Genomic DNA, 25,146 nt, shown 5'->3' on the forward strand with positions numbered 1-25,146 from the left:
AGCATACGGGCTTCTTCTGAAACCCTTGTAAGATAGGGGTCTAGCCTCACCCCAGTCTCTCTCCAGAGAAAACCCAGAGCACTGGAGTTGGTGCCTCCCATTCCCAGGGTGTTTTTGCTGAGGCTCATGCATGAGTACCTATGGAATGGGTGGGTGAATGGAATCACCCACCTCAACGAGATAAGAACACACTGAAAATCTCCTTAGTAAAACCGCTCAGCTGAGGCCACTGGGATACATTCAGAGACTCACACCCTTGGGAAGGAGAGGGAGGCGTCTCCGGCAGCCCTAATCTCCCATGTGGGTTAGTCTGATGTTGTGCTGGTAAGATGGGCCTGGTTGGTTTCCAAAACAAAGAGGTGGAAAACTCAGACATTGATGAGATGGATGCTGCATATATTTCTCAAATGCTCACAACGCAGTCACGTCTCACAGAGGATGGGCCATGTCTCCCAGTTAATTCCACTGGGACAGACTGGCTGGGTCCATTCAGATACTCGGAATTATGAATATTTCTGCACTGTCCTTGCAATCAGAAGAGGTGTGGCAGCAAAACTCGGGAGTGTCCCTCCCAGTGGGTTTGCAGAAGAGAATCGTATTCTCAGTGGCTCTGAGGGCAGAGGAATCTGCTTTATCACATTCACATGAGTGATGCCATAAGCCCTGTCATGCAGAGGCTCTGGGGCCACACGAGTGGGGGAGAAGGAAACCGAAACAGCAGCTGCTCCAGGAGATAAACCCCCTTCTCCAGGCTCATGGGCCCACTCCGGGATCAGTGCTGGGCCGGCCCGGGGCACGTGCAGCAAGACCAGAGCTCGGACACGAAGGGAGTCCTGGGAAATCATTGAGCGCCTCCTGGGAGCCAGGCCCTGGGAACCCAACGGCGCATTGGAGAGTCCTGCGTCTCCAGGAGCTGCGAGCCCGCACGGTGACTTGGTGATGTGGAAGGGACGCAGAGCAGCTGTGTGGCATCATGTGTCAGCTGGGGAGCCAGGGAGGCGAGGGAGGGAGGGCCTCCCAGGGAAGGGACCCCGTGCCAAGAGTGGAAGGTGGGTGAGGGAGGCTGTGAGACAGCTGAGGGCGGCCACCAGGGACGGTGACCGGTGGTGACACTGGGTACAAGCCTCCAGGACCAGGAGGACACTGACAGCCACGGAATAAGCAACCCCATTGAGTGGCAGTGACGACCTCTAAATGGGAGTCAAAGCCCTGTTGGCAGAATCCTCCCGGGGTGGCTGGAGAAGGGAACGCAGGCACTGGACCCATTTCTCCGCTGTAGGAACAGAGGGGCTGGACGGCCAGAGCTCGGAGCGCCGGCCTGTGTTCCTGGCCTCCTCTCCTTAGCCAGGTAGTGACACTGGCTTTGTCTGCACGTCTTTGCTGTTGAAGTGGGAAGGCTGAGAATGGGGCGTGGGCCGAGCAATGGGCCAAGGGAGAGGTCGGCCGGAGCCCCTTCCCAACTGCCACGCGGAGTCTTCAGTGGGTCGGGCAGGGAGCCCACACCACACACACAAACACACAAACACAAGCATGTACACACAGGTGCACACACACACATATACACAGAGACACACCTCTCACAAGAGAGTCAGTTGTTTCAAGGCTATTTCACCCTGCAGGATTTGTTTAATCAAATCATCTTTATGTCTTGATAAAAAAAAAAAAAGGAAAGTTGCAGGGGGACGGAGTCTTTTTTAAAAAATAAAAATTTAGCCAAGTAAATATAGTTTTTAAAATTATGTCTTTTTACAAAAACACGTCCTCCATCTACACCAGGGACCACTCCAGTGTGCGTGTGTGTTCACGGCCTTCCCATTTTGCACTTCTGGGTTACTCGGCATATATGTGAATATAGGCTTAATCCATTGCATTGCAGTTTTAAGCTCACAAGCCTACTTTTCCTTCCAGGTCCTTGCACCAAGGGCTGTATTTTGTTTTTGAGTGAGTCTCTAGATAGATAGAGCGATGCATGCATTAAAATTCATGGTGCAGAGGAAAAGAGGTCTCCCACGGAAGGTGCATGAGATAATCTCCTTCTTACTCCTAATTCTTAAGCGCTGGCACCGTTTAAGTTTCCCTGTAGCCCCAGGGCCTCAACGTGCCCAGGTGCCAGCGCTGCTCAGACCCGCTGCTCTGGGGGAGAGGAGGTCTCCCCAGGCTGCCCCCCCCCCCGCACAGTTCCCAGCTGCACCTGCTCTGGGAGAGGCCGTGCAGGAAGCAGCCTTGGGTGGGTACTGACTGCAGAGGGAATTTGCTTTTGAATTCCCAAGGCCATTTACAGTGTTCATTATAATTATCATTACACACCGGTTCCTATTACTGCCTTCTGCGTTCAGTCTCATTTTATGAAGAAATCCAACTGGGCTAAACTATTGTATCGGGCTCATTTTATACCCGAAAGCCAAAACAGGAACTAAAAGTCATTGGAAGGAGATTCAATTATAAACTGTTTTTTCCTCCTCAATTCAAAATGAGATTCAGAAGTCAACTACAATTAAGACGTCCCAGGTGTAGGAAAACCGTTGGGTTGATCCAGAGGTGTATGAGTCCCTCCCCCAAGTGAAGAGGAGGGCTCGTCCCTCAGGGGGTGTGGACCCCGGAAGCCAGCAGGGCTCCAGCAGGAAGGCCATCAACACAGACCAATCATTTCTCCACATGGCCCCGGGGACCGTCCCTTCCAGGTGACCCACACCTGTTCACCTCTCAGCCACTTCCTTGGACAGGTGGCGACAGCTACCCCGCGATGCATCACACGTTTCAAAGCCTCCTTTCCCTTTTAGGACAAGAGGCAGGATCCATTTTCCTTTGATTTGGCCTCACATCACGTGGCCCCTGAATGTCAGGCAGCGTGATTGTGGGCTCGGTGAGGAAGGGGAGGGGGCTTGGGCTGGGGGACAGTAGCTCAGCCACTCCCACTGAGGGGCGCTATCATGTGACATCCTTACCCCTCTCTCCAGGAGCATGTCTCGGAAGTGGGTCACCCGCTCCTCCAGGGGCAGAAGGATCTGGGGCGGCGGCGTCTTGGCACCCGTGTCTTTTCTCTCCACCTCCTCGGGCCCGGGACTCACATGGCCTTCCGTCCTTCAGGGCACAAGACACAGAGAGTCAAACGTGACCTTGGAGACCCAACTGCTTCTCACTGCAAGCTCTCAAAACCCTCTGGGTAACCCTGTAAGGGGCAAAGATTCTTTGGACACATTGCAAAGCCTGGAACAGTCAGACCAGCAAAGCAGAGATTCTGCTCTTGGGATGCAAACAGCTCTGCTGCCTTTGGGGCAGAAAGTTGAGACTGAAGCCCTAACAGGATGGACACTCTCGGGAGGGAAGGCAGCGCTGGGAGCCCAAGGGCCGAGGGCACCCGCTGGGCCACCAGGAAGGAGGCTGTGAGTCCCTCACTGTTTCACCGCCAGAGACCAGACGTCACCCGAGGGAACGGAGCGAGCCTGTCACTTGAACCAAGCGGTGGAGCTTCAACCTGGTTCCGCTTTTGTTTTTAGATACTGTTTCATTTCGGATAAATGCATGGAAGACATTTATGGGGAGACTATTCTATCCACACTCAGGGGACAGAAAACATTGTCCCGACGTCTAACCTGCGAGGGAGATTTCAGTGACAGCGGGGAGACGGGATGCCACCTGGGCGATCTGCACAGGGATGGGGACAGCTGGGAAACGTGAGCCCAGAGACGGTCCGTCCCCCTCCACAGGGGTGGCCACAGCCACGGCCCAGACACAAGGGGCAGGGAGGAGGAGGGCCCAGCGTGGGCCCAGGGCAGGGGCCAGGCAGGGTGGCGGGGAGGAAGGAGAGAGCCTGCTTTTACGAAGCACCAGCTCGGCAACGTGCGTCCTTTTCTCTAACTGGCCAGTTGACAGATCTCTTTATGGTTCCACACCTTCTTCTGAAAGCATCTGGAAACCTCCTTCTAAAGCACCTTGATGTTTGCTGCTGGAAGAAGTCATCTGGCCAAATGCAGACGTGTTACCCCCACTCCTGTCCCTCTTGCTCCCCAACCTGGGGGCGGGGTCTGCCCAGCCCCACCCCCACCCCCGGTCTCCTCCCAGGCAGTCTGTTCTCAGCCAGGATGCACAGACTGGACCTCCACCGCCTAGAGAGCAGCCCTGCTTAGACACCCAGACCCCTCTGCGGGGCCTCCTCCTGGCCTAGCCCTGCCCCCCAGGACCAGGGCCCCGGGCAGAGACTTCAACAGGCTGGTGCAAACCTGATCCTGAGGCCACCTTTCTGATATGCCCTCAGGTCAAGTGAGGATGTCGAACCTAAACAGCCGCCCGCTGGGAAGCACCGGGACTTAGTGTCTCCTGCCTCCGGGACAGCGTCCTAAGTGCTTGGAGGTCCAGAACAGCAGGGCACACACACTTCAAAAGCCTGGCGCTTCCCTCCGTCTTTGCAAAACCAACCTCAACCCGGGAATCGCAGGGTTGAAGGTGCTCACGCCATGCACAGCCGGGTTTTCTGATGTAGGTCAAGATCAGGGCTCAGGCCCGGGTGGTTTGTTCCTGGGGGACTGTGGCAGTGTCTGGAGACATCTGTGGTTGTCACCACTGGGAAGGTGCTCCGGCACATAGGAACAGAGGTCAGTGATGCACAGGATGATCTGGGCACATCTGCACTCCCGCATTTTGGGAGAAGGAGACGGACCGTTCAGGTCATACAGTCACTTAACGGCTCAACCAGGACAGCCCCACCTCCTGACGCCCACCAAATCTGCAGCTTTTCCACCTCTGTCCAGGGTGCTGTGAAAATATGCAGGTTACCAATTTGGGGACGTGATGAGAAGGTGGTATCCCATGTGCTACGTCTAACAAGGGTTTTCACGCATCAGGGTTATAACGTGGGTTAATCCAACCTCATACCAAATGTGCAAAGAAAAAAACCTGCTTGCTCAGCCCATTAGGGAATCTTATTTATAGACCAACTATTGCAGGAGAACTTACATTCTTCGCTTCTTATGCAATTATGTGGAATTTTGAAAAAAGAAAATTACCAGTGGATTTGCCATTGAATCACACTCCAAAGGGTATAATTAGGATTTCTTTGTAATAAATTTTCATCAGTTAAAAATAGAAGTGTGGAAACAAGCCTCGCATTGTTGTAACTTGAAATAAGATTAATAGGAACATTGTGAGTGTGGCAATGATCACGGATTACAGCTTATTCCACAAAATATTGTGTTTAGAACCACTGGGCACCTTCCAGACTGCAAAGCTATCGGTTCAATTAGAATTAATCAAAAGCAAATGAAAACTTGCTAAATATATTTTCAATATTCTTATGGCTGAAAAATTTTGGTACAAAAAGTAAATTCAGGGAGGAGTTTCAAGATGGCGGAAGAGTAAGATGCGGAGATCACCTTCCTCCCCACAGATACATCAGAAATACATCTACACGTGGAACAACTCCTACAGAACGCTGGCAGAAGACCTCAGACCTCCCAAAAGGCAAGAAACTCCCCCACGTACCCGGGTAGGACAAAAGAAAAAACAGAGACAAAAGAATAGGGACGGGACCTGCACCAGTGGGAGGGAGCCGTGAAGGAGGAAAGGTTTCCACACACTTAGAAGCCCCTTCGCGGGCGGAGACGGGGTGCTGGGCGGGGGGAAGCTTCGGAGCCGCGGAGGAGACCGCAGCCACAGGGGTGCGGAGGGCAAAGCGGAGAGATTCCCGCACAGAGGATCGGCGCCGACTGGCACTCACCAGCCCGAGAGGCTTGTCTCCTCACCCGCCGGGGCGGGCGGGGCTGGGAGCTGAGGCTCGGGCTTCGGTCCGAGCGCAGGGAGAGGACTGGGGTTGGCGGCGTGAACACAGCCTGCAGGGGGCTAGTGCTCCACGGCTGGCCGGGAGGGAGTCCGGGAAAAAGTCTGGACCCGCCTAAGAGGCAAGAGAACATTGTTTCCGGGTGTGCAAGGAGAGGGGATTCAGAGCGCTGCCTAAAGGAGGCTCCAGAGACGGGCGCAAGCCGCGGCTGAAAGCGCGGACCCCAGAGACGGGCGTGGGATGCTGGGGCTGCTGCTGCCACCAAGAAGCCTGTGTGCGAGCACAGGTCACTCTCCACACCTCCCCTCCCAGGAGCCTGTGCAGCCCGCCACTGCCAGGGTCCCGGGATCCAGGGACAACTTCCCCGTGAGAACGCACGGCACGCCTCCGGCTGGTGCAACGTCACGGCGGCCTCTGCCGCCGCAGGCCCGCCCCGCATCCGTACCCCTCCCTCCCCCCGGCCTGAGTGAGCCAGAGCCCCCGAATCAGCGGCTCCTTTAACCCCGTCCTGTCTGAGCAAAGAACAGATGCCCTCCGGCGACCTACACGCAGAGGCGATGCCACATCCAAAGCTGAGCCCCGGGAGCTGTGCAAACAAAGAAGAGAAAAGGGAATCTCTCCCAGCAGCCTCAGGAGCAGCTGATTAAATCTCCACAATCAACTTGATGTACCCTGCATCTGTGGAATACCTGAATAGACAACGAATCATCCCAAATTGAGGAGGTGGACTTTGGGAGCAACAATATATATATATTTTTTTCCCTTTTTCTCTTTTTGTGAGTGTGTATGTGTATGCTTCTGTAGGTGATTTTGTCTGTATATCTTTGCTTTTACCATTTGTCCTAGGGTTCTGTCTGTCCTTTTTTTTTTTTTCTTTTTTTTAGTATAGTTTTTAGTGCTTGCTATCATTGCTGGATTTGTTTTTTGGTATAGTCGCTCTCTTCTTTCTTTCTTTCTTTCCTTTTGTATTACTTTTCAAATTTTTTAACAACTACATTTTCTTTTTTATTTTAATAACTTTATTTCATTTCATTTTAATTTATTTTATCTTTTCCTTTCTTTCTTTTTTCTCCCTTTTATTCTGAACAGTGTGGATGACAGGCTCTTGGTGCTCCAGCCAGGCATCAGGGCTGTGCTTCTGAGGTGGGAGAGCCAAGTTCAGGACATTGGTCCACCAGAGATCTCCCAGCTCCACATAGTAACAAATGGCAAAAACCTCCCAGATATCTCCATCTCAACGCCAAGGCCCAGCTCCACTCAACAACCAGCAAGCTACAGTGCTGGACACCCTATGCCAAACAACAAGCAAGACAGGAACACAACCCCACCCATTAGCAGAGGCTGCCTAAAATCATAATAAGGTCACAGACACCCCAAAACACACCACCAGACGTGGACCTGCCCACCAGAAAGACAAGATCCAGCCTCATCCACCAGAACACAGGCACTAGTCTGCTCCACCAGGAAGCCTACACAACACATGGAACCAACCTTAGCCACTGGGGGCAGACACCAAAAACAATGGGAACTACGAACCTGCAGTCTGCGAAAAGGAGACCCCAAACACAATAAGTCAAGCAAAATGAGAAGACAGAGAAACACACAGCAGATGAAGGAGCAAGGTAAAAACCCACCAGACCTAAAAATGAAGAGGAAATAGGGAGTCTACCTGAAAAAGAATTCAGAATAATGATAGTAAAGATGATCCAAAATCTTGGAAATAGAATGGAGAAAATACAAGAAACGTTTAACAAGGACCTAGAAGAACTAAAGAGCAAACAAACAATGATGCACAACACAATAAGTGAAACTAAAAATTCTCTAGAAGGAATCAATAGCAGAATAACTGAGGCAGAAGAACGGATAAGTGACCTGGAAGATAAAATAGTGGAAATAACTGCTGCAGAGCAGAATAAAGAAAAAAGAATGAAAAGAATTGAGGACAGTCTCAGAGACCTCTGGGACAACAGTAAATGCACCAACATTCGAATTACAGGGGTCCCAGAAGAAGAAGAGAAAAAGAAAGGGACTGAGAAAATATTTGAAGAGATTATAGTTGAAAACTTCCCTAATATGGGAAAGGAAATAGTTAATCAAGTCCAGGAAGCGCAGAGAGTCCCATACAGGATAAATCCAAGGAGAAACATGCCAAGACACATATTAATTAAACTATCAAAAACTAAATACAAAGAAAAAATATTAAAAGCAGCAAGGGAAAAACAGCAAATAACATACAAGGGAATCCCCATAAGGTTAACAGCTTATCTTTCAGCAGAAACTCTGCAAGCCAGAAGGGAGTGGCAGGACATATTTAAAGTGATGAAAAGGAAAAACCTACCACCAAGATTACTCTACCCAGCATGGATCTCATTCAGATTTGATGGAGAAATTAAAACCTTTACAGACAAGCAAAAGCTAAGAGAATTCAGCACCACCAAACCAGCTTTACAACAAATGCTAAAGGAACTTCTCTAGGCAGGAGACACAAGAGAAGAAAAAGACTTACAATAACAAATCCAAAACAATTAAGAAAATGGTAATAGGAACATACATATCGATAATTACCTTAAATGTAAATGGATTAAATACTCCAACCAAAAGACATAGACTGGCTGAATGGATACAAAAACAAGACCCGTATATATGCTGTGTATAAGATACCCACTTCAGACCTAGAGACACATACAGACTGAAAGTAAGGGGATGGAAAAAGATATTCCATGCAAATGGAAACCAAAAGAAAGCTGGAGTAGCAATTCTCATATCAGGCAAAATAGACTTTAAAACAAAGAAGGACACTACATAATGATCAAGGGATCAATCCAAGAAGAAGATGTAACAATTGTAAATATTTATGCACCCAACATAGGAGCACCTCAATACATAAGGCAAATACTAACAGCCATAAAGGGGAAATAGACAGTAACACAATCATAGTGGGGGACTTTAACACCCAACTTTCACCAATGGACAGATCATCCAAAATGAAAATAAATAAGGAAACACAGCTTTAAATGATGCATTAAACAAGATGGACTTAATTGATATTTAGAGGACATTCCATCCAAAAACAACAGAATACAGTATATTCTCAAGTGCTCATGGAACATTCTCCAGGATAGATAATATCCTGGGTCACAAATCAAGACTTGGTAAATTTAAGAAAATTGAAATCATATCAAGTATCTTTTCTGACCACAACACTATGAAACTACATATCGATTACAGGAAAAAATCTGTAAAAACTACAAACACATGGAGGCTAAACAATACACAACTTAATAACCAAGAGATCACTGAAGAAATCAAAGAGGATATCAAAAGATACCTAGAAACAAATGACAATGAAAACACGACTCCCCAAAACCTATGGGATGCAGCAAAAGCAGTTCTAAGAGGGAAGTTTATAGCAATACAATCCTACCTTAAGAAACAAGAAATATCTCAAATAGACAACCTAACCTTACAACTAAAGCAATTAGAGAAAGAAGAACAAAAAGCCCCCCAAAGTTAGCAGAAGGAAAGAAATCATAAAGATCAGATCAGAAATAAATGAATAAGAAATGAAGGAAACAATAGCAAAGATCAATAAAACTAAAAGCCGGTTCTTTGAGAAGATAAACAAAATTGATAAACCATTAGCCAGACTCATCAAGACAAAAAGGGAGAAGAATAAACCAACAGAATTAGAAACAAAAAGGAGAAGTAACAACTGACACTGAAGAAATACAAAGGATCACGAGAGATTACTACAAGCAACTCTATGCCAATAAAATGGACAACCTGGAAGAAATGGACAAATACTTAGAAATGCACAACCTTCCGAGACTGAACCAGGAAGAAATAGAAAATATGAACAGGCCAATCACAAACACTGAAATTTAAACTGTGATTAAAAATCTTCCAACAAACAAAAGCACAAGACCAGATGGCTTCACAGGCGAATTCTATCAAACATTTAGAGAAGAGCTAACACCTATCCTTCTCAAACTCTTCCAAAATACAGCAGAGGGAGGAACACTCCCAAACTCATTCTATGAGGCCAACATCACCCTGATACCAAAACCACACAAAGATGTCACAAAGAAAGAAAACTACAGGCCAATATCATTGATGAACATAGATGCAAAAATCCTCAACAAAATACTAGCAAGCAGAATCCAACAGCACATTAAAAGGATCATACATCATGATCAAGTGGGGTTTATTCCAGGAATACAAGGATTCTTCAGTATACGCAAATCAATCAATGTGATACACCATATTAACAAATTGAAGTAGAAAAACCATATGATCATCTCAATAGTTGCAGAAAAATCTTTCAACAAAATTCACACCCATTTATGATAAAAACCCTCCAGAAAGTAGGCACAGAGGGAACTTACCTCAACATAATAAAGGTCATATAGGACAAACCAACAGCCAACATCGTCCTCAATGGTGAAAAGCTTAAACCATTTCCACTAAGGTTAGGAACAAGACAAGGTTGCCCACTCTCACCACTATTATTCAACGTAGTTTTGGAAGTTTTAGCCACAGCAATCAGAAAAGAAAAAGGAAATAAAAGGAATCCAAATTGGAAAAGAAGAAGTAAAGCTGTCACTGTTTGCAGATGACATGATACTATACATAGAGAATCCTAAAGATGCTACCGAAAAACTACTAGAGCTAATCAATGAATTTGGTAAAGTAGCAGCATACAAAATTAATGTACAGAAATCTCTGGCATTCCTGTACACTAATGATGAAAAATCTGAAAATGAAATCAAGAAAACACTCCCATTTACCATTGCAACAAAAAGAATAAAATATCTAGGAATAAACCTACGTAAGGAGACAAAAGACCTGTATGCAGAAAATTATAAGACACTGATGAAAGAAATTAAAGATGATACAAATAGATGGAGAGATATACCATGTTCTTGGATTGGAAGAATCAACATTGTGAAAATGACTCTACTACCCAAAGCAATCTACAGATTCAATGCAATCCCTATCAAACTACCACTGGCATTTTCACAGAACTAGAACAAACAATTTCACAATTTGTATGGAAACACAAAAGACCCCAAATAGCCAAAGCAATCTTGAGAAAGAAAAACAGAGCTGGATGAATCAGGCTCCCGGACTTCAGACTATACTACAAAGCTACAGTAATCAAGACAGTATGGTACTGGCACAAAAACAGAAATATAGATCAATGGAACAGGATAGAAAGCCCAGAGATAAACCCACGCACATATGGTCACCTTATCTTTGATAAAGGAGGCAAGAATATACAATGGAGAAAAGACAGCCTCTTCAATAAGTGGTGCTGGGAAAACTGTACAGCTACATGTAAAAAAATGAAATTAGAACACTCCCTAACACCATACACAAAAATAATCTCAAAATGGATTAAGGACCTAAATGTAAGGTCAGACACTATCAAACTCTTAGAGGAAAACGTAGGCAGAACACTCTATGACATAAATCCAGCAAGATCCTTTTTGACCCACCTCCTAGAGAAATGGAAATAAAAACAAAAATAAACAAATGGGACCTAATGAAACTTAAAAGCTTTCGCACAGCTAAGGAAACCATAAACAGGAAGAAAAGACAACCCTCAGAATGGGAGAAAATATTTGCAAATGAAGCAACTGACCAAGGATTAATCTCCAAAATTTACAAGCAGGTCATGCAGCTCAATATCAAAAAAACAAAGAACCCAATCCAAAAATGGGCAGAAGATCTAAATAGACCTTTCTCCGAAGAAGATATATAGATTGCCAACAAACACATGAAAGAATGCTCAACATCACTAATCATTAGAGAAATGCAAATCAAAACTACAATGAGCGATCTCCTCACACCGGTTAGAATGGCCATCATCTAAAAATCTACAAACAATAAATGCTGGAGAGGGTGTGGAGAAAAGGGAATCCTCTTGCACTGTTGGTGGGAATGTACATTGATACGGCTACTATGGAGAACAGTATGGAGGTTCCTTAAAAAATTAAAAATAGAACTACCATATGACCCAACAATCCCATTACTGGGCATATACCCTGAGAAAACCATAATTCAAAAAGAGTCATGTATCACAGTGTTCATTGCAGCTCTATTTACAATAGCCATGGAAACAACCTAAGTGTCCATCAACCAATGAATGGATAATGAAGATGAGGCACATATATATACAATGGAATATTACTCAGCCATAAAAAGAAATGAAATTGAGTTTTTTGTAGTGAGGTGGATGGACTTAGAGTCTGTCATACAGAGTGAAGTAAGTCAGAAAGAGAAAAACAAATACTGTATGCTATCACATATATATGGAATCTAAAAAAAAAAAAAAGAAGGTCATGAAGAACCTAGGGGCAAGACGGGAATAAAGACTCAGACCGGCTAGAGAATGGACTTGAGGACACGGGGAGGGGGAAGGGTAAGCTAGGACGAAGTGAGAGAGTGGCATGGACATATATACACTACCGAATGTAAAATAGATAGCTAGTGGGAAGCAGCCGCATAGCACAGGGAGATCAGCTCGGTGATTTGTGACCGCCTGGAGGGGTGGGATAGGGAAGGAGTGAGGGAGACGCAATAGGGAGGAGCTATGGGGATATATGTATATGTATAGCTGATTCACTTTGTATACAGCAGAAACTAACATACCATTGTAAAGCAATTATACTCCAATAAAGATGTTTTAAAAAAAGAGTAAATTCTAATACTTAAAATAAAAGCTAGCTCAAGCCAAAACTGTATGGAGGGTGAGAGACAGCATCCCCTGGGGCACAGTTGGGTACCCAAGCCTTGCTGGCTTTGGGGGGCTGGGAACGGTTGCAGTGCTGGGGTCTCTTCACTCTGAGGGGCCTCATGTCCCGTGCATCTTGTCCCCCTCTTGGAGACATGATGGTGGCCACACCCTCCTGGAGCTCTGCCCCCCCCACCCCGCACTGCCCCTCCCCCAGCCCTCTAAATGCCACTGAGCTTATCCAGCTGAACCCCTAATGACGCGTGTGCATGTGCATACGTGTGTCTGTCCCGTGTGGGTGATCTGTAGGGCCAGCGTTTTCGGATTCTGCCCGTGTGCACAGTGCAGCACATTATTCTGTCAAACGCACTAGACTAGATGCAGTGCAGCTGGATTCTAGACACAGCGAGTCCTTTTACGAACAACAAACTTTCATTAGTTTATCTGGGGCTGAGGGGACTCGGGCCTCTGGACCTGGCACATCGGCTACCTGTCCAGAGGCCACCTCTCCGACGCACAGACACACCTCCTTCCGCCTCCCGAATCTTTCCATGGAGCCATCCTGGGGTCGGAATGGTCACCCTGGCAAAGAAATTATAGCCACTGACCCGCTGCCTGTTACAGTTCAAAGGAAAGTGTTTTTTTTTTTTTTTTTTTGTCCAGTCTATGAGGGGAGGTGGTGAGAGAGAGAGAAGGAAGGAAGGAAGGAAGGAAGGGATGGAGGGAGGGAAGGGAGAGATTGATACAGAAGACTGCACTGTTTTTTCAGCAGGTGCACACTGGGGAGGTATATTTCTCAGCAATTCTGAGGCTCCCCAGTTGACTCAAGTATCAATACAGTTGTGCCCCCTTATCCACAAGGGATATGTTCCTAGACCCCCGGCAGACGCCTGAAACATTGGCTAGTATTGAATCCTAAAGATATAGACATATGTTATGTTTTTTTCCTATCCAGACATACCTATGACAAACTTTAATTTATAAATTAGGCACAGTAAGAGATTAACAACAATAATAAAATAGAACAATGATGACAATATACTGTAATAAAAGTTATGTGCATGTGGTCTCTCTTTCTCAAAATGTCTTATTATACAAATTCAATGCCTTTTCCATCTTAACTTGAGCTCACCAGGCACTGTGGCCAGAACTATTGCAGTGTGAGGTGTAATAGCAAAACTAGCATGAATTCCCTTTTTCCTTCTTCACAATTTCATGGATGGAAGATTCGTTCTGACCAGAGATCTTAGCAACTTTATCATACAATTTTTTTTCTTTCCTTATTAAGTCAAGAACTTTCACCTTTTCACTTACAGGAAGCAGGTTCTGGCTTCTCTTTGGCAGATTCGAACTGCTATCTGAATTGCCAGCATCACTACTCTTATGCTTTGGGGCAGTTATTAAGAAAAATCGGGGTCACTTGAACACAAGCACTGTGACACTGTGACTGTGGGTCGGACAACCGAGACGGCTACCAAGTGACGACCAGATGGGACAGGCTGGACAGAGGGATGAGTCACGTCCCGGGCAGGATGGAGCAGACAGTATGAAATTTCACGTTACTCAGAACGGCATGTGATTTAGAACACATGAGTTGTTTATTTCAGGAATTTTCCACTTAATATTTTTGGACCTTGTTTGACCACAGATTAGCTGAAACTGCAGAAAGCAAACTCTCAGGTAAGGGGGGACAACTGTATACACATGTGTCATCATCCCATCACCCAGATGGGCAGGAGCTCAGAGTACAGAGCGGAATGCATACAGAGTCAACTGGGGCAAATTGCACACCTTCATGTCCTCATGTGGGGCATCAACAGTGCCCACCTTGTAGGGTCGTTGTGAGCATTCAGTGAAGTGATCCAGGTCACTCCCTCAGGGCAACGCCTCACTCAGCGGGTGCCTCCTCCCTCCCTCCCTCCCTCCCTCCCTCTCTTCCTTCCTTCCCTCCCTCCCTCTTTCCCTCCCTCCCTCCTTCCCTCCCTCCCTCTTTCCCTCCCTCCCTCCCTCTCTTCTTCCCTTTCTTCCTTCCTTCCCTCCCTCCCTCCTTCCCTCCCTCCCTCTTTCCCTCCCTCCCTCCCTTCCTTCCCTCCTTCCTTCCCTCCCTCCCTCCCTCCCTCCCTCCCTCTTTCCCTCCCTCCCTCCCTCCCTCTCTTCTTCCCTTTCTTCCTTCCTTCCCTCCCTCCCTCCTTCCCTCCCTCCCTCCGTCCCTCCCTCCCTCTTTCCCTCCCTCCCTCCCTCCCTTCCTTCCTTCCCTCCCTCCCTCCCTCCCTCCCTTCCCTCCCTCCCTCCCTCTTTCCCTCCCTCCCTCCCTCCCTCCCTCCTTCCCTCCCTCCCTCTTTCCCTCCCTCCCTCTTTCCCTCCCTCCTTCCCTCCCTCCCTCTTTCCCTCCCTCCCTCCCTCTTTCCCTCTCTCCCTCCCTCTCTTCTTCCCTTTCTTCCTTCCTTCCCTCTCTCCTTCTTCCTTCTGTCCTTCCCTCCTTCCTTTCCTCCTAATACTATACTTTGAGAGACTTTGAAGAAATAGAAAGTTTTTGATTTGACCATTGTCTGAACGCTGAACGTGAGATGGGAAGAGAAATAAATGCCAACTCAGGCTGAGATGGGCGACTGCAGCCCTGGTGATTCCATCTTCTGTAAAGACAATGCTGACATCTGAGCAGCACCTGGTTCTGGAGAAAAAACCAAATGTGGCTGGTGGGGTTGAAGACGCTTCCCAGGTGGGGACGTCTTGCTGCAAAACCTGGGGCCAATGATGGGAGCACTCTGGACCTTTTTTTTTTTTTTTTTTGGTAAAACAGATAGTTTGGACAGGATGATCTTTACACGTCTCCAAGCACTGCAGTTCTGTGATGCAAATGTGATCCTGTTCTTTCGTCCTGTTGAAATATTTAAACATCTTGATTCTGCCATCAATTTATGAGCTCTGTCTCCCAATTTTGCAGGTCCTATAAACGTGATAAGTTCCTATAAACGTGGTAAGCGAGCCTCCTGCCACTTTGTCCAATCCATGCTTTCCTGCTGGTGAGGAGTGGGGGCAGGGTGGCCACCGCGCCAAGAGGTCTCCTGCACAGTCTGTGTCTGCTCCTGCCATGGCCACCGTCTGGGGTCCCCGCTGGTGGCCAGCCCATGGTGGCCTCCGAGGCTGTGCAGCCCCGGGTGAGGAGGGCCACTGAGTGACGTGGGTTTTGTGCCAACCCACACTTCCTCCCTCCCTGCCCCTAGGCTGCTCCCCAGCTGGAGGGCGGCTGGGACGTCTTCCTGCTTAACCCACCAGCTGTCCATAAACAGTGACCGCTGGGGGCCACAAGCCGCCAGCCCCCCAGGGCGGGTGAGCAGAGCGGTGTCCTTGCAAGGGTGGTCCTATGAGATAACGAAGAATGTATCTGGTCTTTGTCCCCGTTCCTGGCACAGAGCTTCAAAAAGGTGTGAAATTTGCTGAGTGAAAGGAGCCCTTTTGGCCACACCTGAGTTGATGCCAACAAGGCAATGCAGAGTGGGCCTGAGATGCTTTCAAGGGAGGGGTGGCCCACCCTGTGACTAGAGGGTTGGAACTTTCAGTCTCACACCCCCACCTGAGGATGGGCAGGGGGCTGGGGACTGAGTTCATTCACGCAGCCAGTGATTGAATGGCTCGTGCCTGCATCATGACACCGGATATAAACTCTGCAGAATGGGGCTGGGGATCTTCCAGGCTGGATCGCATATCCGTGTAAAGGGTGGGGCTGGCAGGTGCTCTGCGACTCCACGGGGACGGCAGCTCCTGTGCTCGGGCCCCTCCTGGACCCCATCCCCTGCTTCAATTCCCTTTGGCTGTTCCCGAGCTGTACGCTTTACAACAAAATTGGCACCCTAAGCATAGCGCTCTCCTGAGTTCTGTGAGTCATTCTAGAGAATCATCAAACCTGCAGAGTGGTCATGGGAACCCCTGAATTTACAGCCAAGTGAGCCAGAAGCAGGCAAGGCCAGGGGACTCCACTTTCCACTGACATCTAAAGTGGGGGGGTCTTGTTGGGACTGAGCCCTTGACCGGGGGGTCTGCACTGACTCCAGGGGGTTCAGGTCAGAGCAGTGCTGTCAGGAGGAGCGGCCAGCTCAGTTTGTTTAAACCCTGTGCAGCAGTGTGGCCCTCATCAGCCAGGGCAGCCGGCGCGTCTCCCGGGCGCCACTGTTCCCTCATCGGTGACCCCAGTGACCCCGGCTTGGCTGTAGGGCTCAGCTAATCTCCCTGCCCTGGAAGAGCTCCCGAGGGGCACACTTTTAGGATGGACACAGGCCCCCCACGGCCCCAGGCTCACCTATTTGAGAGAGGGGCAGAGAGTAATAAATAATCAACCTACTAAGTGTGCAGTTACGTGGGGTATTCAGAGATGTTACCTGACTAGGAAGTTTAACACAAAAAAACCCAGATGCGGGTGGGATAGGGGCCATCATGGGGGCAGGCAGGACCCAGGATGTCCCTGGGGGTCAGGGCTGCCTCCAGAAAAGGGTGCCTGGGAGCACATCCCAGAGAGTGAAGGAGGCCCGTGCACATGTGGAGAAGGGGACCAGGGCTCCACTGTGCAAAGGCCCTACAGAGCATCCAGAATGTTCCAGAGACAGCCAAAAGGAGGCCACATGGCTGGAGCACCTAAGTGCTCACAGGGGCAGTGCTCACAGGTCCCTGGGGTCTCCTGGGCCACGGTGTCGGGGGACACGGCCTGTTACCTGAGTGAAGTGGGGAGACCCGGAAGGTTAGGCGTGGTGTGTCCTACGGTCCCCACTGCCCCAACCCCTGACTCGGCCCTCCGCCCCTTTGACTGCTCGGCCAGCGACGCCCCCAGGTGTGAGGTCCAGGGTCGGCTCTGGCAGCTGACGTGGGGTCCCTACCGTGGCCTGCATCTGGAGCAAGTGGTTATTTATCCTCAAGACTCCGAGGGGCTGAGGCTTGCCAGCCCACATCTTCCCAAACATTTCCTGGACATGAAACGATTCCCGAATGCTTATTTCCTTGGTGTGCTTTTCCAGCTCATTCATCATTCTAGGCGGCGCACAAGATGCTGGCTGCTGCCTGCGGGGAAGGATGGAGTTAACAGGTGCAGCGCGTGCACAGAGACCCCGCGTCCCCTGCAGAGGCTCTCGGGGCTGTTAGTACCGTGCATTCCCCTTGCTGCTTTACAGATGCTCTGACCGGCTGACATCACAAGCTTCACGCAGGTTTGCGCATGAGGCCGCGCCCTTTGGTCCATGCTTGTCACCCGGTTTGTGCATTTGACCTTGGACGTGACCCAAGGGCTGTATTTTAGGGGCTCTGTTACCAGACTCTGAGCGATGGGAAGTCCAGCTGAGAGGTATTCATGTCATATCCCCTCTCTCCCTCACAGTTCAAGTCACCCCTGAGCCCCCACCCAGGACAGGGGAGTGGCCGTTACTCCAGGCCACACTCTGTGCTAATAGCCTTCATGGCCGCTCCTCACGGGTCCTCAGCACCGCCAACAGGGCAGCATTGGAGGTAATTAACAACACTCCCAGGGCTAACCACCCGGGCTCCTGGGTTCTATTCTAGAACATTCAGATTGGGCTTGTGCAGAGAAGTCTCAGCTTCTCCAGGACGTGCCTCCGTTTGCCCACAGCCTGCACTGTGTATCTCCTGTGCCCTCCTGCAGTGGCATCATCTCAGGGTCTGCATGTCTTCCATCCAGGCTGGGTCCACGTGCTGGTGGCCATGATAAGCTGGATCTGCAGCCTCTCCCTGGGGTCCCTTGGTCACGGCCCCGGCAGGAGGACCCTAGTCTTCCTCAGGTCCTTGTCTGCTCCAATCCGGTCCCGCACACGCTGCGCCCCGTCACTGTCTCGCACCTCCATGCCTTGGCCACGATGCTTCCTCTGCCCACAGGGTTCTTCCTGCCTTCTTTCCACTCACAGGTCTTGGCTGGGCTTCTGCCTGGCCACCTGGCCATCCCCTCAGAGGTCGTGCCCCACCCCGAGTGACCCAGCTGTTTGCTCCGTGCTCGCAGAGTATGGTGGCCCTGCAGCAGGTGGGACACATGATGCTCTTATTGGGGTCACACCTGGATCTGCTCCTATAATTGCCAGGTGAGTCCCACAGGCAGAGTCAGGGCCTGATTGTGTGCCCACATCAGCACTAAGCATGGTGCTGGTGCCCAAAAAGCAGTCAACAAACACTTGTACACTTAGATTTTGTGGCTGAGTTTGTTCCTTGTGATCTTCTTGAAGCCCATCGAATGCAGAGGAGCTCCAGGTCCTGCTTTCTAAAGAGAACGGGGAGCCCTGTCCTCAGACAACCCTGTGCAGCCATCCCCACCCCAGCTTTTGTCTTGGTGCTGAGGACCAGTGTCCTTCCCGAGCACTCCTTCCACAATTTGTCCAGGATGTAACTGGCACATTTTTGTAAGCCTTCAAAAGTGTGGCTGTTCTTATTTAACAGAATTGTCAGAGGAATTTGTAAAACAAGGTTGCTTTTGTAAGTGCACTGTGGTCTGGTGTCACTGCCCCACGCAGTGCAGAGGGGTGAGAGCGAGACTTCAGGACTCGGGCAGGCTTGGAACCTGTCGTGCCACGATACCTGTCTGTCTGGATTGTCATCAACTTCCTCAAGCCCCACGTTCTGTATCCTCAAAATGGGAAGAAGGAGAAAGAAGAGGAGCGGGGGGACAGGACTGACACTATGAGGTGATGTAAAGAGGCAGGTCAGGCGTTAATTAAAGGCTGGACCTGCACAGATTTCTCTTTGAATCTGCACTTTCAGAGATGTGCTCTATGTTTTCAGATAACGCTTACCATTTCACTGACTCTCCATTTTTTCATCTGTGAAGTCAAAATTATAATAGTACTTGCCACTTAAGATTTATTTGTAAGAATTAAGTGAAACAATAAGAATGTCTGATATTTGTTGAAAACACTGTCAAACCCTCTCCTCCCACTTTACCTTCATCACTTCATTTAATCCTTATCACAACGCTATGGGGGGGCATGGTTTTCATCCCCATTTTCCAGCTGGGAAAACTGAGATGATGCATATAAAGTCCTCAGCACAATGGCAGGTCTATAAATAGTGATGGTGATGATGATGGTGATGATGATGATGATGATGATGATGGTGATGGTGATGATGATGGTCATGATGATGATGATGGTGATGATGGTGATGATGACAATGATGATGATGGTGATGATGATGATGATGATGGTGATGATGGTGATGGTGATGATGATGATGATGATGGTGATGATGGTGATGATGACAATGATGATGATGGTGATGGTGTTGATAGTGATGGTGATGATGATGATGGTGTTGATGATGATGATGGTGATGATGATGGTGATGATGGTGATAGTGATGGTGGTGATGATGATGATGGTGATGCTGGTGGTGGTGACCATGGTGACGGTGATGACAGTGATGAAGATGCTGATACAGTGGCGGTCCTAATGATGATGGTGGTAACATGATAGTGATAATGATGGGGATGACAGTGATGATCATTCTTCACCTTCATTGTCTCTGGGGCTTCTGAGCATCCACACCAACCCTCCGCAGGCTGGGTTCCAGCCCTCTGTTCAGCTGGATGATGTCTCATCTTTTATTTAACTTAATTGATGGGAAGAATCTGTTCTTTCCTCTGGCAAAGAGGGCTAGGAATTCATCATCAAAATACTGCCAGCCTGTAACTCCGGTGTGAGAAACGATAAGAAATTCTGCAGGAATCAAAGTGTCTGTGAATCTCTGCCTTGTAGGGCCTCAGACACTCTGTCGTTTGGGTTGTAACAAATGGACTTCAGATGAGGCAAACTTGGAAAGATCTGTATTCTCTAGTTTTTAGCCTCAATGCTGCTGCGTGGGAGCGTGCCTCTGGCTGCCATCAGAAGACTGGAACATAAATCAGGTGGTCTCCAAGTCCCCTGGTGGGCAGGGGTGCGGGGCCACCAGCTCGACCAGCACTGCCCTTCCATGTGGACTGTCAGGATTCAAAGCCAATGGTGGCGTCAAGGAAGATGCCTCCCCAGGATGGAGTCATGGTCAAGGGCACGATCTGGGCTCTGGCCCCAAGCAGGGAGCCATGGGACCTGACCGGGAACAGCTGTCCCTTGCCCTTATGGAGCAGCTGTGCCACCCAGCAGCTGTGCCACACAGCATGCAGAGATGAGGCTCTAGGATGGGCAGAGATGCAAAATCCACCTGGAGGAGCAGGATGCAGGGGGCCAGGCTGGGGCCTGGGCGGTCCCGGCTCTTGGGTACGTGTCCCCCAGCCACGGCTCACTGCTCCCCCGCTCTGCCTGACTGCTGACCACCTCCTCATGCCAACTTCCTCATGCCAGCCCCTATCCTGCTCCCCTAACCCTGGCTCATTGTGCCCTGGCCCCACCCCCGGCCCCTGATGTGGGTGGTCCTTCTGGTGACCCCTGCCAGGGAGGGGCTCTGGGGGTCACTAAGCCATTCCCAGCTGTGCCGAGGCCAGGCAGACCCTCCACGGGGGTGACCGTGCTCACCACCCCTTTCTGTCCATGTGTTGTGGCCGATGATGAGCCAGGAGCCACGTGGGTGGAGGGGTGAGCAGATCCCGGATTAGGAGCCACAGCACCCTGGACCTTCCACCACACTGATGGCCCAGTCACTGAGGGCCTCTGGAGGGATGCAGGGTCTCCCAGCTGCGGGTGTACTTGCGTCTTGGAGGCCAGGATTCCTTCCTGGGGAAGCACCTGCTGGAAGGTGTCTCACTGTAACAGCAGGTGGCCTCCCTCTGGGGTGGGGTGGAGCCCCTGTGAGCGCTGAGGGCAGGCCCCCGGGTCTCCAGAGACAGGTGTGAGCTACCTGCCGGAGGTGGCCGTGACCCCCACCGGCCCTTGACCCGGCTCTCGCAGGTGTTATGTGGCCCTGTCTTTAGAGTTTGTTGGCTAAAGCTGAGAGGACTCCCCAGCAGTTAGAAGTCCTCAGGCACGTCACTGGAGCCCACGTGGTCACCTCTTCTGGGGACTCACGCTGCTGGCCTCAGAGCGCCAACACTGTCACCCAATAGGTGACAAGTCATACCGGCTGGCATCTGGTTCCCACTGTCCCTGTTGCCCCAGTTTCTAGTTGCACCTGCGAGGTCACCGCATGCTCAGCCCTGAGGATGGGCCAGGGTGCCCTCAGGCTAAGGATTTGGGATGTGTCTCACAGAGGCTACTTCATCACTTACATCACAACAACAAACCAAAACTGACCTCCTGCCTCTACTTGCTGCTTCCAGCGTTGTTTTGGGGGACATTGGAGGAAACGTAAGAGCCCAGTCACGTCCATCATAGGACACAGGACTCTAAGACGTTCTAGTCCTAAGGTTTAAGACAAAACAAACCTCATGGGCTTCCCTGGTGGTGCAGTGGTTGAGAGTCCGCCTGCCGATGCAGGGGACACGGGTTCGTGACCCGGTCCGGGAAGATCCCACATGCCGCTGAGCGGCTAGGCCCGTGAGCCATGGCCGCTGAGCCTGTGCGTCCGGAGCCTGTGCGTCCGGAGCCTGTGCTTCGCAACGGAAGAGGCCACAGCAGTGAGAGTCCCGCGTACCGCAAACAAACAAAAAAACACACCTCATGATGTGAAATAAAGTAAAGGCAGAGGGATGCTTTTCTATCTATCCAAGTCCTCACACAAAAGCAGATGGGCTGTTAGACTAAGAGAACAAGAAGCCTGCAAACAATGTCCTCCCAAACTAAGGGGTGAGGCATCCCAAGAGCTTACATTGCGAGTGGGCGAAGCCAGACCATGGCACCAACGGACTCAGGGCACTGGCGGCTGTCCAGGGAAGCAGAGGGGTGGCAGAGGCCTGTGCCAAGGCCCTGAGCCCCATGAGTCTTTGATGTCCCCAGATGGAGGGGCAGCCACTGAGCTGTGGCTGCTAATGGGGGGGGCACTGAAGCTGGTCGGGGCTTCTGAGCTCCAAACTGCGAAGGGGCCAAGGTGACCCATGGGGGTTAGACAAGAATAAAACCAGGGATAAACACAGAGAAGCTGACATGGGCATAATCTAAACTAGAAAAGACACCTAGGAAAGGGGAGAGGAGACCCTGGGAAAAGTGAGGGAGCACATGGGACAGACCCCCAAACACAGGGCACGTTCACACAGTATGACAACAAGAGAGGAGGGGCCCCAGGGCCCAGACACCAGCAAGGCCATCCCAGGTCACCCTCTTTCTGTCACCATTCCAATGAACCTGGAACCACAGCAATGGGTACCATCTCACCCCACACGAAGTCAGCGAGAGAACAATGAGACTAACACAGAGTAAACACCCGCAGGCAGAAGAGGCAGGAAGACAGCCCGAGACTCTGATGCAATTTTAACTGACTCCGAAAATGAGCTAAAGTTTTCAAAGAAAATGGTGGATGCTATAAAATAGCAGCACATATCAGACAGACAAATTCAGGGGAAGAAAAGGATACTGGACCAAAGAAAGATCTGAAAAGACATCTCAGAGATCCAAGAAATTAGAAATAAAAAAGGAAAAAAAAAACACTTTAGAAATGAAGAATAAACCAGAATTTGCACAAACTTGAGTAGAATAAATGCCACACAGGTAATGCCTTAAGACTAACAGAAGGTGAGGAGAGGAAACTCAAGAAACAACAAGAAAATACATAAGAAGGATGCAAAACAAAGTGACACAGCAAGAGGGCAAAGAAGAGCCAAACAGTATACTTGGAGCTGCCAATGTGGAAACTCAAAGCAATGAAATAGAACAAATACTAAAATATAATTCAAAAAAGTACCTTATATAGAAAAGATGCACAGCTACACTTGGAAAAGGAACATATCATACATGGGACAATTACCCAAGAATCACCAAGATAGAGACATACTGTGTCATTTAAAGGCTAAAATTAAAAACTAAGATGGACTGAAACACATCAACTATGTGTCAATCTAGGGATTCATAATAAATTTGTCATGATTGGAGGATGCTGCTAGAGAGCTGACACAATTTTTTTTTTTTGCGGTACGCGGGCCTCTCACTGCTGTGGCCTCTCCTGTTGCGGAGCACAGGCTCTGGACGCGCAGGCTCAGTGGCCATGGCTCACGGGCCCAGCCGCTCTGCTGCATGTGGGATCCTCCCGGACTGGGGCACGAACCCGTGTCCCCTGCATCGGCAGGCGGACTCTCAACCACTGCGCCACCAGGGAAGCCCAAAGATGTAATTTTATAGCAATCTTAATTTGGATTCACATACTTTCTAGCATTACCTTATAGCATTTCAGAGGAGCCATGCTCTTACTTTCTCAATAGCTAACTTTTCTGGGATTCTGGAATCATGTATATGGAAGTGAAAGAGCTGGTCTCACAGTTCATGTGAGGACAGGGCACAGCATGCCGGCCCCTCCTTGCTGCCCACACTCACTGACCATCCTTTGCCTTTGCACCTCGGCGGGCAGCAGCAGCTATCTGACTATGAACAGAGTGTTTCCTCTCCTCTCTCACAGCTGACTCTCTCTAGGTGTGTGGGCTTGATCTGGGGACAGGCTCAGGGGTGGCAGCTACAAAACCTCCAGATACTAGATTGTTTGGTCTTGTTCTGTCTTTTGGATGGTTGTATTCTTTTTTTGTCCTAGACAGATGCCCCCTGCCCCAGGTGGCCCCCAGGTGGGATGCAGAATTGCAGGTGGATGGATCATAGCCTCACAGCTCTGTGAGGGCACCTCGGTGTCACAGATGGGCATGGGGGCTGGGGACTACCTCCTCAGGCTGCCCCCAAATCCTTAAAGATGCAGCCTGGTCCAGGGGACATGCTTTCAGTGTGACTTGGTCACCTTGGTTTGTCAAGAGGAAAGTAACAGAGGGCATATTTGGGGAAAGCAGAAAAATGCCACAAGGGCACTTTTGCTAATTCCATGCTCTTGTGTCTCCAGCCATGGCTGTATATGACTCCATGGAAGCACCTACTGTAGAAGGTCAACTTTACCACTTTCATCCAAGGCCATCAACGGGACTTCCCCGAAGTTTACGAGCTACCACAATAAACAATGTTCCAAGCCAAGAGATTTCTTTTAGTCACTTACCGTAAAAGGCTTCTGTACCAAATGGCCTAGAAACATAAATACATTTCCAAAGCCGTGGGGCCGATGATATTTAAAAACTCAAAAAAGTAACTGCACCCTGTCATGCTACAGAAAACCATTAGTTTAGCAGGAATCCCCTGACTTGGCAACTGGCAAAAACTGGCACCTCGTGAAGGGGCTGGAAGCCGTACGTACCACTGACAGTTTCTTTACTAACGGGTTTTGTAAAGAGTGATAATTTCACTCTGGCTTTTAAACCAAATGACATACTTTTGCTGAATCCTTCAAATAACTCAACTCAATGATTTGAAATAAATTCTAAATTCTTTAAGTAGACAGCACATTTGAAAAGCAGGTCTGAACTATAAACAACTTACACATCAGAAACCAGCAGAACCCCTGGGCACTGCACACAAAGGGGAGATGCAAACAATCAATTTTCCGGTCCCAGGGAAGACGCACTACCGTGCATCACAAACACATTCCATTAAACAGTAAATAACAAGTCATCTGAAACAGCGCTTACCAGGTAGTTGAAAATATTTGAGTAATTTGAAAGCTTGTCATTGTGACATATTTCTCTTCCCAGGGAATTTTAGGAAAA

The 25,146-nt window shown here is 49.2% G+C and overlaps 1 protein-coding gene across 1 annotated transcript in view; it reads right to left on the reverse strand.

The window, feature by feature from the left end:
• Nucleotides 1-25,146, reverse strand: part of TCERG1L (transcription elongation regulator 1 like) — a gene marked incomplete at both ends in the record, with an annotated part of 202,101 nt that overhangs the window by 16,359 nt on the left and 160,596 nt on the right. The window contains one exon of the mRNA XM_079713647.1: nt 2,946-3,081. Coding sequence (XP_079569773.1) covers nt 2,946-3,081 — 136 coding nt within the window. The remainder of the gene's footprint in view (nt 1-2,945; nt 3,082-25,146) is intronic.

The sequence above is a fragment of the Hyperoodon ampullatus genome (genome assembly GCF_949752795.1).
Source record: "Hyperoodon ampullatus genome assembly, chromosome: 1".
In the NCBI taxonomy this organism is placed as follows: Eukaryota; Metazoa; Chordata; class Mammalia; order Artiodactyla; family Ziphiidae; genus Hyperoodon; species Hyperoodon ampullatus.